The sequence below is a fragment of the Athene cunicularia genome, assembly GCF_003259725.1.
Source record: "Athene cunicularia isolate RWA chromosome 2 unlocalized genomic scaffold, athCun1 chr2_part1, whole genome shotgun sequence".
Taxonomy (NCBI): domain Eukaryota; kingdom Metazoa; phylum Chordata; class Aves; order Strigiformes; family Strigidae; genus Athene; species Athene cunicularia.
Window position 1 is genome coordinate 149435270 of NW_020799095.1, and position 19486 is coordinate 149454755.

The 19486-nt window shown below is 37.3% G+C and overlaps 1 protein-coding gene across 3 annotated transcripts in view; it reads right to left on the bottom strand.

The window, feature by feature from the left end:
• TRAPPC9 (trafficking protein particle complex 9) overlaps positions 1-19486 on the bottom strand; it is a 546185-nt gene that overhangs the window by 489833 nt on the left and 36866 nt on the right. For all 3 annotated transcript variants that reach the window (XM_026841777.1, XM_026841775.1, XM_026841776.1), the window contains 2 exons: positions 13357-13573; positions 10681-10824 (listed from right to left, as the gene is read on the bottom strand). In XM_026841777.1, coding sequence (XP_026697578.1) covers positions 10681-10824; positions 13357-13573 — 361 coding nt within the window. The remainder of the gene's footprint in view (positions 1-10680; positions 10825-13356; positions 13574-19486) is intronic.

Below are 19486 nucleotides of genomic sequence, written 5' to 3' on the forward strand. Positions count from 1 at the left end.
CCAGCTCTCTCTACTAACATAAAGTTGAGCTTTTCCATCCTTTTAAAAAAACATTTCTTCAGTATCACCCCTAATCTTATTCTTCTTTTCTTAGCACATCCAATCATACTCAAAGGACATCATATGGGGAGAGTTCAAAGTACATGGATGATCCTCTTTTAAACATGGATATTTCTTTTTACATGTAAAGTGCTACTTTCAGTAGCAGCTGTGATTCCAGTGCCTTCATTTGGATTTAGGCTAAAGAGAGCAGTATTGAGTCTGTTAAGTGTCATATAAAATTTATTTGAATTTTAGTAATATAGCACCTCCTAAAATAGCTTCCTTCAGTACAAAAATATTACCTCTTAAAAATATAGCACTAATTCTTCATGTCTTTATATCACCAATTCAAGTATGTTTTCCCCAAAGTAATCTTTTTTTTCTGCAACAAAACCTTTGCAACTTGTCTTCATTTGAACACTTGTATCTTTTCCCTCAATTAATCAAATCAAGCTTCTTCAAAATTCAGATGCAACTACATGAAGAATCAGAATTTTGAAGTAAAGCTCAGAAACTTCATTTTTTCTTCTGTCATAGAGAGATACACTATTTTATTGCAATGACTGATCCTCTGTTTTACCTAAGAATTTGGATATTGTAGTGGCTGGAGTTTTTGTCTGTACCTCATCAACAAGCAAGTCTAAACAAAGGTAAATCACCTCTGAAAGACTTTCAGGTTTGTTTATAGCGCTAGACAATTTGTAGCAGTCTTCATTTTATTCAAAGTACATGATTTTTTCTTTCATATAACATACTACTTAAAAAACTGTTGGTCTTCATATTTTGCGCTACATATACGAATTTAAATCTTTTGTTGCTGTTGCTAGTTTATTCAGTCTCATTTATTTATTCCACTTCAAAAAAAATGAATTCACTGAATTAGGATCTGAACCAGAGTTACTCAATGAACACAAGGATAAGCAGATTATTATTTGAAACAGATAAACATGTATACGTATTTTGGGTTTCGTCTTAGCAACCTTCAGTTTCTACAGAGTCTAAAAGACACATATTTCAGGAAAATAAGTTACACCCTCTTAATAAAGCAGCTTGAATGTAGTTATTTAGTAAGCCAGTTTGTCTCTAGAATGCACCAATTCCAGAAAGATATTTGAAAAGAAGAAAACAAGCCCAGAGAGTTTTACCCTGCTGCTACTATTTTGAATTTTTTTTAAAAAAAAAAGCAGGAAAAAGTGTTGCAGACACACAACTACCAGGAACAAGACCAGGTAACAGTGCTGAAGTTTTATAGTACACAAAACTGATGAAAACACAGAACTAAATGAAAAGCTGCAAAATTCATGGTACAGTGATGAATAAGAGGAGTTAAGTGGTTTCTAAGAAGCTTCCTCCTACTTCACGTACAATTTCTGAAGTCTTTTATTACAACATGTCAGAAAGCATTTACATTCAAGCTTTTTTTAATATATTCATTCTTACACCATATTGTGCCACTGCTATACATCGAACACACACACACGAGGTGACAAGTCTGTTCAATTACATTTTTATTTATATACACACATACTTTTTTATATATACATACACAGATAAGATATGGCACCATGCTGAAGCTGTAAAAAGATTTCCAATTAATGGTTAAGAACCTACCATGCTGCTATAAATATTCCCTGGCAATTTTATTGGAGATTTCAGTTTCCATCCTGAAATCAGTTAATTTTAATATTATAAGACCAACCAAACCAGCTCCCATTTGAAAGATTTATTGGTTCGACAAACCCAACTTGCAGGTACTTTGTCAACTAAAATACAATGCAGCGCATTAAAACCAGTTCATTAGTGTCAGTTAAGTAAACCTCACTTCAACTGAGAAGTTTACATCAAATTTTAATTTGCATTATATTCCCTGTTCAGTCTGATTAAAGCTTCCATTTTCAGTCCTTGAAATCAGTAACTTTTACCTTTCTAAAATTTAATTTACACGCTATAGAGGATGCTGAGGGAAACACTAGTCTAGCTCAAATGCAGTATTCAGGAATAACATTCCTTATCACTACAAAATATTATGAAGTGCTGACAGGCTACCAGTGTATTACCAAATATTGCAGAACAAAAGGAGAAAAGCTATAGAGCAAAGCAGTTAAGAGTCTAGATTATACACACTTCGGAGGACTACTTATGATAGTCTACATAAGCAGGCCTTCTGCAAGAAGGTTTCTAACATAGGATTTCTTCATTTTCACTCTCAAGAAACAATTATTACAATCAAATCTACTCTAGAAACTCTTCTGAATAACCCTGACTCAGCAACAAATTGTGATATTGCCATTTTTGCCAGTTTCCTAATAGCTTACAACTGGTTTGAAAAGCAAAAGCCACATGACTCATTTCCTCAACACCACATTCTCATTCACTTACTGTTTCTTTCTCTCTCTTCTAAATTATTAATCAATGTACCAAAAGGGACTTTTTTTAATTCACAAACATTGTCTTAAATAAATCACACTCATTTTAAATGCTTCATCATTCTGTGGAAAAAAGTTACACTTCAAAGATATTCCAACTCCTTCCCATTAAATCAAAATTATCCATATGGCTACTATTAGTTATTGCAGTTTCTTGTAATTTACCCAGAGCAGACTGGGGCAGGTGCACCCGCCCAATGGAAAGAGGGCTTCTTGGCTGCTGAAGTGCAGCAGCTCGGGGCTGCCTTTGCTCTGGGGCCTCACGGTAACTGGGGCCTTTGGGCAGTGGGAGCCGCTATTGACCACAGGGCAGGTTGGGCCTGGGGATCGATGGAGTCCCCTGGGAGCCATTTGGAGCTCGTCCCCTGGAGCAGCAGCTGCGGTCAAGGGCTCTCCCCTTGGGTCAGGACGCTGCCCAAGGAAACTCCTCGAGGGTGAGAGGCCTCACTTGTCAGGTGAGTGATGAAGCATTTTGGGTTGTGGTTAAACCCTAGGGAGTGGTGCTTTATTATGCATTTTGGGTCGTTGTTAAACCCTAGAAAGCTGTTCTGTTCTCCTCTCACAGACATTTGAACCTGTAATTTATGAAGAGCTAGTTAATTGTGTTAATAATAAATTTTTAATTTTTAGTGGTTGGTTGTTTATTTGAGAGTCACCGTAACACAGACACCAAATTTACTGAACTCCAGATGGGTTCAAAGGATAGAATTTGGTTCACCTTGTTTTAAGAGAAGCATCGATGAGTAGGGTCAGGTGCAGACGCCGAGTCAAGCACTGAGATAGCCATATACGTGTAAAGGGAGTGATGAATCTTGGCGGGGTCACTGGGATGGCCAGGATCGTGAGGATGACTAGGATGCAGACATCTACACTGAAGACACACCCACCTCAGAAGAACTTCCATCCCTCTCTGAACTCTTAAAACCACCCACAGAGATGCATTTGCCATTTGATTTTTAAAATGAGAACGAAGATAGCTTAAGAAATCCATGAATTGCAACTGCTGTAGTTCAACTATTTAATTTTTAAATTCTTTTAGCATCTTTGAACCTTACCTGGTACCTGAAATTTACTACTACTCATTTTACTGTTCAGATCACTCCCCACCATAAACCATTCTTAATTACACTTTGAAAGAATTCCACAGATTTATTCTCTGTAAAGGAAGGACCAAGCCTCAGAATCTTCCTTCCTAAAAAGAAAACATTGATCAAAATTTTCTGATACAGCTCAATCTTCCCTGAGTGTCTCTTTTTATACCTCAATTATGTTTCAGTTCTGGCAGGCTTCCTGCTCCTAATACATTTGAAGAAGTTATTAGCTTTCATGAGTTCAGCAAGTTACGCCTCAAAATCTTTTCTGGGCTTACGTTTCTCCCCTCCTCATTTAATATATCAGGGTTGACATTTCTTTCTACTCTCTATGTTTGGACACTACCTCCACTTTTATACAGTAAATTTTTTTCCCCCCAATTGCATTTATTTTGCTGTTTAACTACCCTTAGTTTTGTAACAATTTTTTAATTTATTTTAATGGAGAAGGAGAATGCAGTTACTGAGAATCTACTATGACATTTTTACACAGTTTCCATGTTAACAGCAAACATACCACTCCTTTTAATTTCTTCCAATTAATTTCTTCTTAGCTTCTTTACTTTTATGTATCTCCTCCTTTCAAATTTTAATACTACCATCAAGGATGTTTATTTATTTTAAAACCAGGCATTCATATTTATTTACCCTAAATTTTATTTCTAATACTTATAATTTTGTCTCCTGTGACCTGAAGATGAAGAACAAGAGGGGAAAAAAGAGGAGAAGCACTATGGGAATAGGCAGGAAGAAGAGCAGAGAGAGGGGAGCAATGGTGAGCAACCAGCTCAACCTAAAAAAAAAAATAAAAATGAGCTGAAGCTTTCAAGAAATCTTGCTACAGCAGTCTAAACAGGGAAAAAATGAGAAAGTCGTAGCAAGACATAAATGAGAAAGCAGGATACGGACAGGTGAACATACAATAACAAGTTGCTCCAGCAGTCCTTCAAAACAAGAGGTTGTTTTAGATTATTCCATGCTCTAGAGTAGAAGCAGTTATTTATAGGTTTATAGGTTATTCTTATCTCTTTCTCCAGTGAAATGCCATTTAGTCAAATCTGTGTGTGGAAGTATAACTCACCAAGTGCCATGCACCTCAATTTCATTTTCCCAGGTGTCTGGGTGAAAATTCAAGACAATGTTTTAAGTAAAGATCTTCAGAAATTGAGTCTGATCTTTACTTCTGCCAATATAGGCTTGGCACAGGGTTCCACTTAAGGGCATTTACACATTCACTTTTGGTCTAGCTGTCAATTTTTTACAAGCACAGTTTAATATTCTTTCTTGTCTTCCATATTTCTACATAGCAATTTGAAATTTAAATATCACCAAGTGAATGCATATGCAATCTGTTCTATAAATAAAAATGTAAAATACTGCATAGTTTCCTCTTTCAAGCTGTGAGATAGAAAGGCATATTTTAAGAGTTGTCAGACACTACGTCTGACATCATCAAATTATGATCAGTCCAAGCGTAACCATAATTTCTAAAGATAAACAAGGTTTGGGGATTTTTTTCTCAAATCAAGCTCATGACTTCTTTGCAAAAGGCACAGACCTCACCCCAGCAGTTGACATGTCAGCCATCACCTGAGCATAGAAGTCTTGAAAGGAAGATGTAAAGGTTCTGAAAGCAATCTCAAGATTATTGGCATGCAGTCCCTGGTCCTCCAACTACCAACAACTCTAAGCTGTCAAGGCATCAAAGCAATCTGCCCAGCCAACACTGACAAGTCCATCACAACTGATCTAGAGGATGAGGGGAACTGAAATAGCATTCAGTATAAATTTTGGCATAACTTCCTCATCAGGGACCATCATCTCAGCATAGGTTGAGAATAAGCATCTTCTGGAAGGTGATTGTTTTCCTGAAAAAACAGCCTGAGGCCAAACTTACAAACCTCTAAGGTTTGTATGGCATGGATCCACATGTCATATATTTTTGAAGTGACAAGTAATAGCCAGCAGTAGGGGTAGAATCCTGCCACCATGGAGTTCAGAATCACATCAATGAAATTTGGACAACTAAGGATATTTCTGAAAATTCAAGTCACGACCTTCGAAAGGAACAAAAACCTTTTTCTTAGGTACAGCTATGTTTTTATCATCCCACTGACCAAGCATAGCCATGGCATGCAGTTGGTGTCTGAGATAAAGCATAAAAACAACTCCTCAGCAAGTAATGATCTCAGCCACTCCGAGGTACTTCCTGGACAATGCCTGTATGGAGATGTATAAAGTTGGCATACTGAAAATCTAAATCCACACACAGAAATCCCTCCTAATGAAGACTGATGAACTCTGTTGATAAAATTTACATCTGAAGATAAAATATCCAGCTACATCAAGAAAACCACCTAAATCCTTCATCATGTGCAGGACTTCATCTGCCCTCTGGTTGAAGAGAAGTGTCTTAACAAGTTGAGTCTTTCACTAAAGATTTCAAGTCTTTCGGCAGAATCGGTGACTATGACCAGGGTGATGAGAACCCACTTTGGGGAGAGCATGCCTCTATGGAAGGGGTATTTGTAATGAAGCCCAAGGTATCAGTTTGTTAGAGCTAAACCAAATTTCTTCAATTCAGTAGAATGATAAATAAGCTAAAATTGTTCAAAACCTTATACTCAGTGAGCAAAGAAGCTCTGATAAACCAGATGAGAAAAACTGGAACAAGTGTATCTTATTTGCCAAGTTGCCTGACATTTTGTGGTCATGGCTGTGGAACTTAGCCTATTTATTTTTGGTTACTGCTGCAGCTGAAGAGACTAAAGGCAAAGGTCATCACAGACAGACTCTGTATTACATGATAGCCACTATTCTCTTTCTAGGTTGAAAGGTAAGCATGTCCATACATGAGAGGCCACATGATTGTTCTTCACATTGTTAGCCAACACGGTTCTGTTTCTAAAGAGAGTGTTTGTGTCAATCTAGGGAATGATAAGAGCAGCAGAGCAGACGTCTTGAGACACCAAAGGCCATGATAATGCTGTGATAGTACTCATGTTGACAATCCAGTGGGCTAGAAAAGCACCTAAAGGGTCCCAAGAGAGCTCAGGCAATCATGAAGGCTGTATACAAAATCAATAACCATGATGGAGAGAAGAAAAAACACAGAACACTGTCATTTGTGTTGATACCTTTGTCTGATGACTATCCAGGACCAACAGGTAGAACTGGTATCAAAAGGCCAATGTGCACCTTTGTTTTAGCCTCCACAATCTCAAACCCCTGCCAAACTGCTTTGGGAACCAACCTCTGTCCTAAAGACTGGTAACAGACAATGCATCTGGAACTAAGAGTGGTGTCCAATGATGTAAGAATCAACCACACACAGGAATGACAGGAAGGACATTTCAGGAAGTGCTTCTAGATATTATTCTCTCCCACCACCTACCATCACTCACCTCAAGAATAAAGACATCCAGAACACTAGTTAACAGATGAAAAATGACTTGTGCATGTTTAATGCAAGGCAGAATCAGCATAGAGTCAACAGTTTAATTAAGTACACAACAGATGGAGCGGTAGAGATCTCAGGTGTGAAGCCTGTCATCTCACTAGAAGGCTGGGAAGAACTAAACCGCAACAACAATCACAGGACAGGAAGACCTTAATGGCAGAAGTATACTGTCAAGCACTGAAAAGTGTACATTATTTCCCAAATAATCAAACAGACAGACTTTGAGGATCTTTAATGTACTGAACTTGCGCACAAATTAAAAAAAAAAAAAAAAAAGAAAAAAGAAATTAAGCATTCTTAGTTTCATCCCATGAATGGCAAGACAAGGTCACCTCAGGGCACTGAGATCTTTGCCACCAAAAGCAAAATAGCAAGCATGATGGTTAGAAACCTACTGAATATCTGAAAGAACATGGGCTTGTAGGGGTGAGGGACACGCTCTCTTTAAGTGACTTCTGTGTGGACAGTCACATTTCGGTAATAGCTGTTCCCAAGTAGCTCTGTGTTTAAAGAGGCCCTAATAGATGAGGTAACTTGGAATCATTTGCATACAATACAAATCACAGTCCTTCTAAGTAGTATGGATATTACCAATCTGCAACAAAATCCACAATAAAATACTGAGCTTTCTTCCAAGTATCTGACCTTACCCAAACGAAATGTGAGCTGTACACACAGTGTTACGTTTCCAAAAGCAATATGCAAAAGAGAGAGATTTAATTCCAGGCAACTTTGCAATTGCACATTTTAATTCTTATTTCAAGAAAGACTGATTCTCAAGGACTTGTTAACGTTAAAACATAATGGCTTGAGATTAGAGAGCTTTTATGTAGAATTTGGTACCTCTTTTTGCTAAGCAGAAGACTGCATTTTACATATTTATGTAACTAAATAGCTTAATTTTAAATCAGACTCTTAGCTTCCATGTTGTTAAAATAGTGACTGACATCTCCCATTTACTTGATGATACTTTTAATTCAGATTTGCCAGGCTGCATCGTTGGAAATTGTAATTCAAGTAAACACAGACAAAAGTTGTATTTTAAAATAATTTCCAAATGTCATTCAATTAAAATATGAGAAACTTTTGTTTCAAACAGAAACCACTTTTGACTATGCATTTGTGTCCGTGAATAGAAGCAAGAGCTTCTAATTAATAGATTTTTCATTATAACTACTAAAGCTCATCTTCTGAACTTTTATTGAAGTGAAGAAATCAATTTTTTTCCTGTTTTCTGACATCCCAGTATCTCAAGTTCAGCTGAACCACTAAATGAACAGAACTAGATTAACGAACTAGAATGAGAGAATATTCATTTTCTGCATAGAGGCAGCTAATCCTGAGACAAAAAGGATAAGACAATCAAGTTCCAGTGCCAAATATTTAGTTGGTAACTTTCCTTCATCTTAGAGTTTTCACTTCTATTTGTTCTATTTTTAAAGATGATCTTCAAACTACCTGAATTTGAAACACAAGTCTAATATTTAACATTTACTATCAATTACAAGATTTAAAAATAGTAAGTTTATTTAAGAAAAAACACATTCAGGTAAAAACTTAGTTTTACCTCCACCCTAGCACCTGGTAACCTGGCAACTTGCTATGCAGCACAGAATAATAATAAATTCTTAGCATTCTTGAACTCTAATGCTATGGTATTGCTTCAGTTTCCCAATTTAACTGGTTAAAATACCTGGAAGTTTCATCCATGTGCTTATCAGAGAAGAATACTAATCACAACACTTTTTAAAAGTTCATAATATAAAGGAAACAGTTATTTAAAATAGTAAGTAGTATAATGCTGTGCACTCAAATCATCTTGCTTTTGTCCTTTACTACAATGCAAGGTTGAAGGGGATTTGTTGGTTTAATTTTTCCTAATATTCTTGTATTTTAAAAATAACTATAAATTTAAAGTCATTTTCTATGCTAAATGGACCCTTGCACAACATCACACAATATCAATCTCAGAAGAATTGCAAAAAAATTACAAGCCAGAAATACATTTCTGGCACTGTCATCCACAGTGTAGCTAGTTTGGAACACCATTAACCGTGTCTGAGCAACATGTTATCAATAAAAGACTTCAAGCACAACAGCACTTCTATTTTGGATGTTTCAGGAGGGAAGGAGAAAACGATTCAGCCACTTTTCAAACACATTGGAGAACATTTAACTTGATTTTTCAGACACTAAACATCACAGTTATCCTAGGTCTTATGAAACTGGAAGCTTTACTCATATAATGTCTGAAGACAAGAAACACAAAAGCTGCTTCTCTAAGATTTCAAACCTGATTAGGGATTAGCAATATCATATGTGCATAGCAGAAGAGTTTAAAACCTTGTCTTCAGCCCAACTTTCCATGAACATACCAACAAACCTTCATTAAAAGTTGTGGAAAACCGAAGGATCTTTTGACAGTAAGTAGGATCTACAGACAAAAAGATAATTTATTTCAGTTTATCTGTTCCTCTCAGTTCCTCTCTCTTCCTTCACTACTGATTTGAGCCACTAAACAGAGAGAATTCACTGACAGGCAAAGACCTAAAGCTTGTCAGCCGAGTCACCAAGGAGAGACATTGAGCCATAAAGAAAAGAGAAAAGAAAAAGAACTACACCAATTTACTCCCATCCTCTTTATCATAAACGAGGGAATAATTGGAAAAAAAAAAAAAAAGCACTTTTTACCTGGCTTGGTGTGAATCAAAAACCATTTTTTTTTAATCTTTCAGCACTAGTTCAATCTCATTAATCTGGGTGATAAACAAACCTGTTTGACATATTTTTCCTAAGAAACATAATACAAGCACAACAGTTGTCACTTTCTGCTCTTCCAGGTGGTTCTGTAAACGCTGCATAGTCCTCCCCCACAAAACAATCCTCACACACATCATTACCATTTCTGAAAATCATTCACAGACACATTCATTCCATTGTCATCCACTGACAAATTTAATAAATCCTACCGAAATGTATTGAATTAAAAACTTTTTTTCCTGAAAGAAAACACAGAAACTCAGAGAAACTTACGCCTACTGTCCTAGTTAAACACTGTTTAATTCAATTCCATCATGTTCAGCTTCTACAAGTTCATTGTCTCAAATACAGAGACAAGGATCATGCCTATGCCCTTAGATGAATTCTGTACCCACACTACGACTGTTTCATCAGAAAACATGTTTTATTAGAAAACTCATGGTAGATTCAGTCTGAACTATACCATACACTCTTCTGAATTTACTTTTCAAATTCAGTTCCTCTCAATTTCTTCATTAATAACACTTATGAAAGCTGCTAGTAGCTTTAAATAATACTTCTTTTTTAAATCCACAAGCAAATTAAGGCTTCTGATCATATTCTTGATATTTACAGAGGAAATACAGCATTAGATTTGAGGCAGTCAATCTACAGATGGAACACATTAAAGGAAGCTTTATTTTAGATACTACACATCAAGGTCAGAACACAAATATTTAAAATTAATAACACTGTATATGTGATTGATTACCACCTAAGAGCTACTTCATGAATACACAGAAGTCCCTCACTTCTGTGTTCTCCATTACTTCTCAAATTAAGTATATTTCAAAACAAAGTCACATTATTTTACTGTAGGAAAGAATAAAGTGCAAATATTTCCTTCTTTCAAAAATCATACCTTGATCAGAAAGAAAATCCAGCATGGTCTGGAGAAGGAAAGACAGATGCCTGACGCATAGAGCAGGATTGCCCATTCTTCTGGAAGCATATACTAGTTCATGAAGCAAACGCATCTGTACTGCAGCCCATCCTCTATGAGTTCCTATAAAGTAAGGAGCCATTTAATACTTTTTAAAGCTAGAAGTCATCACAAACCAAGTGGTTTTGGTTCTCTTTATAGACTAAGCAGTAATGACACTTATAAAAACCACCCAGTGAACCAATGACTACAAAATCCAAATCTTGTACTCAAAACAGAAGAAATATTAGGATTTTTGTATCTGCTTGAATATTTCAATCTGAAAGCAATTTTTGTTTTATATGTTTTTCTAATCGACTAATAAATTTATCATTAGAATTCAGAAAATTAAGTTAACACTTCCAATGAAGTAAAACCAAAATGATACACAAAACCTTTAAAGTTTTATGTTTTTTTAAATCTCTACAAGAAATGCACATGAGATTTCATACAGAAACTTCATTTTTATCCAAATCAAGCGCTTCTTAACTCTCTTTAAAGACCAAGCAAAAGGTATTTTCCCTAAATGCTTTCCTGGCCATTAAAGGTCAGTAAAAATCAGTAAAAACTACAGGATATGAGGCACATTTCCTGATTTTCAATCTTTAAAAACTAAGTTTTGGTCTATAAATTATTTCATATTCGCAAAGTGTCTATGGTAACAATAAACAGACCTTCATAATGTAACTTTGCTTTCAAAAATATAATATGCAGTACTCTTCATGAAACTTAACCTCCTTTTAGTAGTAAGCAATAATTTTAAAGTAATAGATATTCCAAGGTGTGCAATACTTCATAAACTTCTAAACAGTCTTCCTTCTAATATTACCCTTCAGCATTTGACAAACTTTTCTAGAACTATTTACTGCAACCAAACCTTGAGAGTTCATATTTTGCACACAAGAGTCTCATTATTTTTCATGTGTGAAATGCTGTTCTTATTAAGTAGCTCTTACAGTTTACAGTGATCCTTCCATATGTCTCTGAAACAGCCATTTTAGGGGTAAAATCTGATGAAGCACTTAAGTGCAAAATCAAGGTCAAGTAAAAACAAAAGATAAACTAATCGTGTAGCTTTTATTCTTTTTTTAATCATCACTTCTTGGAGAAATTCTAGCACCTCTTCTCCCAACACAGTCCCATCCCAGTCTTCTCCTTTGCCATCATAGGCCACAGCATATTTTTCCCACACATTCCCTCTTCCTAGACTCTTTACATCTTTCTGTTGAGTCCACTTGGCGTTTTCTGCCTCCTTTTAGTGACTGCTAAAATCACATCAGTTTTAAAAAAAAAACCCCTAACCATCCACATGTACAGTGGGTTGTCTACATGACTCTTTCATCAATGGGGCTAAGAGAGCTTGGAAAATATCACCTAGTGGCTAGGCAGATCAGTTTTTCCCTATTCTCTCTTGACAGAATTGACCAGATAGCTCCATTATTTCAGTGGTTAAGCGACCTAGTATATACAGAAACAACTGAACTTACAACATTGAACTGGAATCCCAACAATAGTCAATGTACTCTCACAAACAGGAGAAGAATACTCCGGTTGCTGTTTATTCACAGTTAAACTAGTTCAGTGTTTTTGTACTGGTGAACTCCACCTCCTTTCCACTAACACATGCTCAGCCCATTGCTTGCTTTTCCTCACCTACAGCTACAACATTTAGTGAATGGTCCCCAAAAATGCTACTATACAAAAGAACACAAGTTTTTGGGCAACATGGAAAGGTTTACTCAAAATGAGTTCCCAAGCAGCATATTAGTCATCTCTTCCTTTAGAAGAAAATACAGCACAGTGTATTAAAATCAAGACAACTTTTAAACTTATTACTTTATATACAGCTTTAGACAACATTGATAAAATTGTTGAAATATAGGTCCCTAAAGAAGGGGAGCAAGCAGCACATGACATGCAGAAGGTGAACTAGGTATTTAACAGCTACAAGAATTAGCATGTGTTCTTAGGGACTGGTTTTCCTTTGGTTTTTAACAGATGCAATAAAACTGTACTTCAAACAATATACAGCATCTAAAAAGTGTTGAAATGTCTTAACCAAATGTTTTATAGATAACAACTCTCTGATCAAATTTATGGAAAAATGTGACATATTTGACTCCACAGGTACAGCTATAATTATATTATATGTATGTCTATATACATAAATATGTAAAAGAATCTTTCTTTCATTCGTTATAAGATCAAACAGCAACAAATACCAAAAGAAATACAATTTCTGATTATACAAGTTGAAGGCACTTTAACTGAAAAAATACTGAAAAATATTACCTTTTTTATACTGAGAAGTATACAATCAAAACACAGACATTTTTGGAAAAGAGTAGAAATGAAGCTCTCATAAATGAAACAATTATTTGCTGCAAACAGGAATACAGCACCACATTCAGCAGTGGCTTGCAGAAATCTGAAATTATTGACAGCAACACTAAGAAAAAGTCAAGCTGCAGTGTTAAAGAACTGCTGTATTTGCCGCAGTTAGCTTCAGATACGTAAATGATTTTGGTTTAATTTGAAATCTCTCAAGGAAATTAGTTATAGGAAGCCAGCTGAGTGTTCTACTATGCTAATCTATACTTTCCCAGAGACACTTACCTTTGCTGAAATCTTTAGGATCCAGCGATAAGCTATAGCCAGGGAGAGTTTCCAAAAGCAGTTTGTAGCAGGCCCTCCACCCGGGTTCTGGGATGCTGGGTGCAGCGCACTGCATCGCTGCTATACGCTTGAAAAAAGCAGACTTGCGGTGAAAACCGATGCGTTCATACAGCTCGGAAAGAATGCTGTAACGCTGGATTTTTTCTTCTTCTGAAAGCTGAAATTTAAAGGGAAAAAAAGATTGGGTTTTAATCGAAATTTTAAAGCGTATGTCTGACTTAAAAAAAAAAATAAAATAACAGGAGGAGAAAAAAATGTAGTAGACATATCTCCAACACTACAGAAGGCCAGTGATTTTGCATATAACCAGTCATGACAGCTTCTACTGGCAGGAAAACTTAAGCTTGCTTCAAGTTCAACAGCTAACAAAAGCAGCAAAGTGTTCTTTAGCAACTTTATTTGACAGTAGTACTAACAAGTAAATAGTCAAAACAATAACAGCTAAATAGCTCCACATTTTATGGAAGATATTTAACATGATATTCATGTGCATAATAACAATGCAAACATACAGCACTTCCAAAATCTATCGATTTATCAAGTTAAACATTTTCATCCCTTTAAGATTAAATCTAGTTATTAATCTTGAAGTCTCAAGCTATGAAAGCAAAGAAACTACTGTCTCAACTTTTATACATTTCCGATCTCGTAAACCACAAAATTTTCATTCCATGATAGTATACATATGCAGACTGCCAACTAGTGAAGGAGAATTCCGCAAAAGGTTAAGCCCTGTTAGGCTTAAAGTTGAAACAAACTTGATGAGTAACTACCAACATGTGCTTCTTTAGCTTACAATATATTGGCACAAGTCCCAGGTAACCATTCTTTCCCCTCTGCTTTGAATGACAATCGTGCTTTGAAATCAGACAGCCAAGAAGAAACTGCCACAGAAACTCTAGAAGCTACCAACTACTTCAAGTCTACATCCCAGTAACAAGCATTGAGTAGTGACGGTGGACCAATGCTGACACCTAGTGCACAATATCTGGCATGCACAACCAAAACCAGTGGAAATTACTTTAAATGACTCTAAAGCAACTAACACATTTTGCTAAGGCGTTTAAAATGACAAACTTCATACAAAAATAGCACTAAAGGACAGAAACAGCGTTTCTGCAACTCATTCTTCAAAACTGAAAGTATCAATCAGTGGATTCTGTACATTTAACTTCAGATACTTAAAGACTTAGAAAGTCAAAATAAGATGCTAGCCACACTGGTTAATTTTTACAGAAATAATTAGGTCTTCCTAATGAAGATTCAAAACATGTTAGTCACATAAATCATAATGTAATTACAAAAAAAATAGTATGATTTCAAAAGTTACTTCTAGTTTTGGACACAGGAATATGAGAGACCACAAAGAAGGCCTAGAGTTTCCAGAAGGCACCATGACCTTATCTGACAGAGTTCAAATCTTAGTACTTCAGGATATGAAAAGACACAGATTAGCAAATAATTTTAGAAATTTTCAGACAGTTTTTGAAGCTGAGGTTGCTATTTCCCGCAGAACTGACAACACAAGACGATGCCCAACACAAAAATACCACACATCCATATAAACAACCAATCCCTGTAACAAGAGCTGTGAAAAGGCAATTGCACCAAGCTGAAAGATTTCATGAATCAACGCAGCCAGAAAGAAACACAAGGCATAAAAAGAAAATACAGAACAATTTTAAAACAGTTTATCAGAATTCCCAAGTGCTATCATTCAGAAAGAACATGAGGTATCAAATTAAGGTTACTAACTCTAGCAGAAAAAAGCTACTCCACCTTTTCTTTTTCTCTTCATTGCATTTACATAATTTTTTAAAAGTTAGCACAATAAAAAAAATATGTCAGCAGAGTTGAAAAGGGCATGAGCACATGATCACATACTAAAGTTAAAAAAGCTTTAAAATATAAATTATCAAACTCTATTCCTCATATACATAATACTGTCGATGCTCACACACCTCTGGAAACTAAATTTTTAAGGTGAGAAAAGACAGGGTCATGCTATTTAGGTAGACATGAGTGCTCATGAAGAAATGGATTGACAATGAGAGAGGCAACCAATTTATATACAGGGTGGGTTTTATCATATTTAAGTTTTTAACACTGCTACCTAACTTGTTGCTTAATAACTGTCCTCAAAGTTACTCAAATATTTTCTGCAATTAAAGGAAACTGTTTTTTCATCACCGCAGAGATAGCAAAATTGCATTTTCCCTCAGCACAAATAGCTGTGTTGCCACACCAGGATTTAAAGGAGAAAAAACAAAACAAAACAAAACACCCACACAGATACTCCAAGTAATTAATTCTAGGAAGACTCCAGCAGGCATTCTGCAGACCATTAGTGTAGTATTCATAAACATCTTTCCTGACCTTACAAATTTATAAAAGCTTAAGGTCTGTAAAGTGGCTGCAAATGAGCCAACACCTGTAGCACAACAACTTTTCCATCTGGTTAATTTTCATTTAACTGTTATAACAAAACAAATTAATAGTTGCACCTCTAAAGGCTGTAGTTCACTATCCAAGCAACCGAGCCAGTTTTTTCACAGGTTTGTGTTAAGACAGGCTTCATTTAGTTTTAAATTATTCATTACTATATTAAAACTCTATAATCTCACTTCTTTGTAATTAGATATAACAATTTATTCCTCATAACCGGATGCAAAGATAAGTCTTACTACCCTACAGCTCTCCTATAGTCAGAAAACAGCAATTACATAATGTTACTAGACTGGGCAGGAGACCTAATATATAGAAAGAAACTAGTTTTCCTGTTTATCAGAGGCATACACTTTATCCTGTGAGGTGTTTTTTCTGCTGTTAAATATTGGTTGTGCTGATGTTCCAGTGTGTTTCCCTAACCTATCGTGGGATGACTCCTCCTTTGAGTTAGTCTAAATTATAACTGTTACCTGCTTCCATACTATGTACAATAAATATTGAAGAGCGGTAAATATAATTCCCAGCCATATCCCTCTATGGAAAATACATTCCTCAACGATGGAAAGATTCTCTTATTCATATTTCTCATAATAATGCTTTCTAGAAACACTTCCACCCAAGAAAATCACAAAATAAATAGTAGATGTGTTATGAGCTAGATGAATGTCATTGTTGACTGAAAGCAGCAAAGGTATTGGGCCTCAATAATCAGTATTATCAAGGCATCTGTTCGTTGGCTGTTTTAAAACCAACCATATATTGAACTTCTACAGTGGCATAATGTTAATAGCAGATATAACTGACATCAGGTATACAAGGTACAGCAGAGGATTTATATGGAAAAGACCCAAGCCAGACTGTTAATATGAATTTAAAAAAAAAAAAAAAAATTAAAATCAGTTAATACCAGTATCACTTGAGAAGAAAAATGGTCATGCTCCCCAGTATCCAATTTAAGGTATCATTTTTCTAGAACACATCTACTGAGTACCGAAATCGTCTGTTTGATCTCCCATGCTGTGCAAGTGACAGTTACACTCAGTGATACAGAACTTTAATAGAAAGATGGGAGAGACTGAAAGAGTTCACACCTCAAACACTGTGGCCCCACAGCAAGGTCAGGGCACACAGTTCCATGATGCCAGGCAAAAAAAAACTCCCAGAGTTTATGTGGGGAAGGAGATTCGCAACCACCCCCCAGTGGCACCTGTGCAAAAGGTTCCAGGAGCTGAACAGGCCTCCGAGAGCCATGGAAGGCCTCGAGGCGTGTGACTGTAATTAGCACGCAAAGCAAGACGAGAGGTGGGGACTCACACTCCAACACTGCCCTCCCTTGCCTCACATGTAAATGAGCCCAGGAAAGCCCACCCTTTTCCACACTTTGCATGTAAATAAGGACAAGAGGAACTGCCCCTGCCCACCTGCCATGCAAAAAAGCCAACACATTTAAGGAACGGTGAGCTGGATCTCAGTGTGCACCCGCCACTGACAAGACCAGGAACCAGACCGGAGATATCACTGGAACCCAGCTGATCTGGATTTCCCCTCTGAATCTATTTTTCTACCTTTCTGCCTCACCCTTTATTATATGTTATGCATACTTCAGCCCTTTTTAAAAATAATAGGATTTACTATTACTCTTTACAGAGCTTTAATGAGGTTTAATTAGCTTCAAAAGGTTTAATTGGCTTCTGTTAAAATATACCTTCTGCTGTTAATAAATTTTTCAATCTTTTGGTGTTATGTCACCTTAATTAAGCCCAAGTCTATCTCGAACACTGAATATCAGAGTGGGTTGTTCACAATGGCCATCTCCAGCCATCAATAGCCTATCAATTAAGAGGTAGAGTCCAGCCACACCCAGACCCTCTGATCTTTGAGAACCAGTTAGAACAAAAGAGGATTTATCTATTACCAAATTAATTTGTCACCTTGAATGCAACATTAAAAGCCAAGGTTGGAAGGGACCTCAGCAGATCTTCTGTGTTACCTTCTGTGGGAAAGGAAGAGTACATGTGATCATTGATCACCCTGACCAGGAGCACCTGGAAATCCTCCAGCAATGTGGATGCCACAATGTCCCAGTGGAGGTTGTTCCAGTGAATGATTTTTTTCACTGTAAAAAATTTCTTCCTTGTATTGCGATGAAACCCCTGGTGCAACTTGTACCCATCACCCCTTGTCTTCTCTTATGGGGCTTCTTGTGAAGGAGAGTCTCCATCCTCTCTGTAGCTGCTCTTTAGGTACGGGATCTCTCTGTGATGAGATCCCCCTGAGCCTTCTCTTTGTCAGGGAGAAAAAGACCCAACTCCTGCAGTCTTTCCTTCCTCAACGGGAAGGATCTCCAGCCCTTTGATGGTCTTCCTGGCACTCCTTTGGATCCTCTCCAGTCTGGCTGTGCCTTTCAGGTGCAGCCTGACCAGGGCTGAGCAGAGCAGGACGATCACGTCTCTGTGTCTGCTAGAAACACCCCTGCGAATGCAGCTCAGGGGCCAATTTCCCTGTGTTGCTGCAGCAGCGCACTGCTGGCTCCTGTTCAGCTGCTCGTGCACCAGCACCCCCAGGTGCCTTTCAGCAAAGTTTCTCCCCAGGCACACAGAGCCGAGCCTCTCCCGGGCTCTCTGGTTATGTCGTCCCAGGTGCAGGACCTTGCGCTTGTCTTTTAAACCTCGTACAGTTCTTGGCAGCCCGCTCTTCCAGCCTGTCCAGGTCTCTGTAAAATGGCTCCCCCTTCTGATGTGTCCACCTCACCACTCAGTTTAGTGATATCTTCAATCCCATCATCCAGATCATTTCTCAAGATGCTGAACAGTGCGGGGGTCAGTACTGATCCCTGGAGGACCTCACTTGTGACAATCTGCCAGCCCAAGTAAAAACTTTTGATCACCACCCTCTGACTGCAGCCTTGTGAGGAACTGGGGAAGTTAATGCCTCGTTCATGAATACAGAAAGCCTCAAGGACAAGTTGTGGCCTTTGTGGTTAGTGTAAGGAACAAAATATCTGCCTAAGGAAGCACAGATTGCATCGAAGGGTGCACCGCTCCGCTCCCCTGTGGTGTATTGCCAAGTTCCCTAGATAAGCCTCAAAGAGGGGAGACATAGACTGAGTGAAACCACATGTTCAGGTTAATGCCTACACTTTAATTTAGAAGTTTGATAAATTACGTAAGACCTTACTAATGACTATACCCTTGAAGAAGATCTAAAAGATTGATAAGAGGGAAACGCCCTGTACCAGATGGAGCCAAAGGCTGGATAACTGCCCAAAACCAAAAGCTGGGGGACAGGTAAAGGGAGCAGGAGGAGACTCAACTGAATGGAAGGGTTAATGCCTCAACACATGCACAGAACCCACGCTCCACCTTTTCCTCACCTCTCATGCAAATGAGTTTATGGAAAACCTGCCTCTCTTCCTCTAGTATGCAAATCCACCAATAAAACAAACTTAAAAGGCAACTGAGAACATTGCTGGGTGTGCACCCACCACCCAAGATTACTGGGCCTGGACAATGCTGGAACCTCAGGTGGCAATCTGCATTATCTGACTCTCTCTCTCTCCCTTCCTTTTCTTTATTATAGATTATCCAATAAGAGATCACACTGCTTACTATCCTTTCAAAGT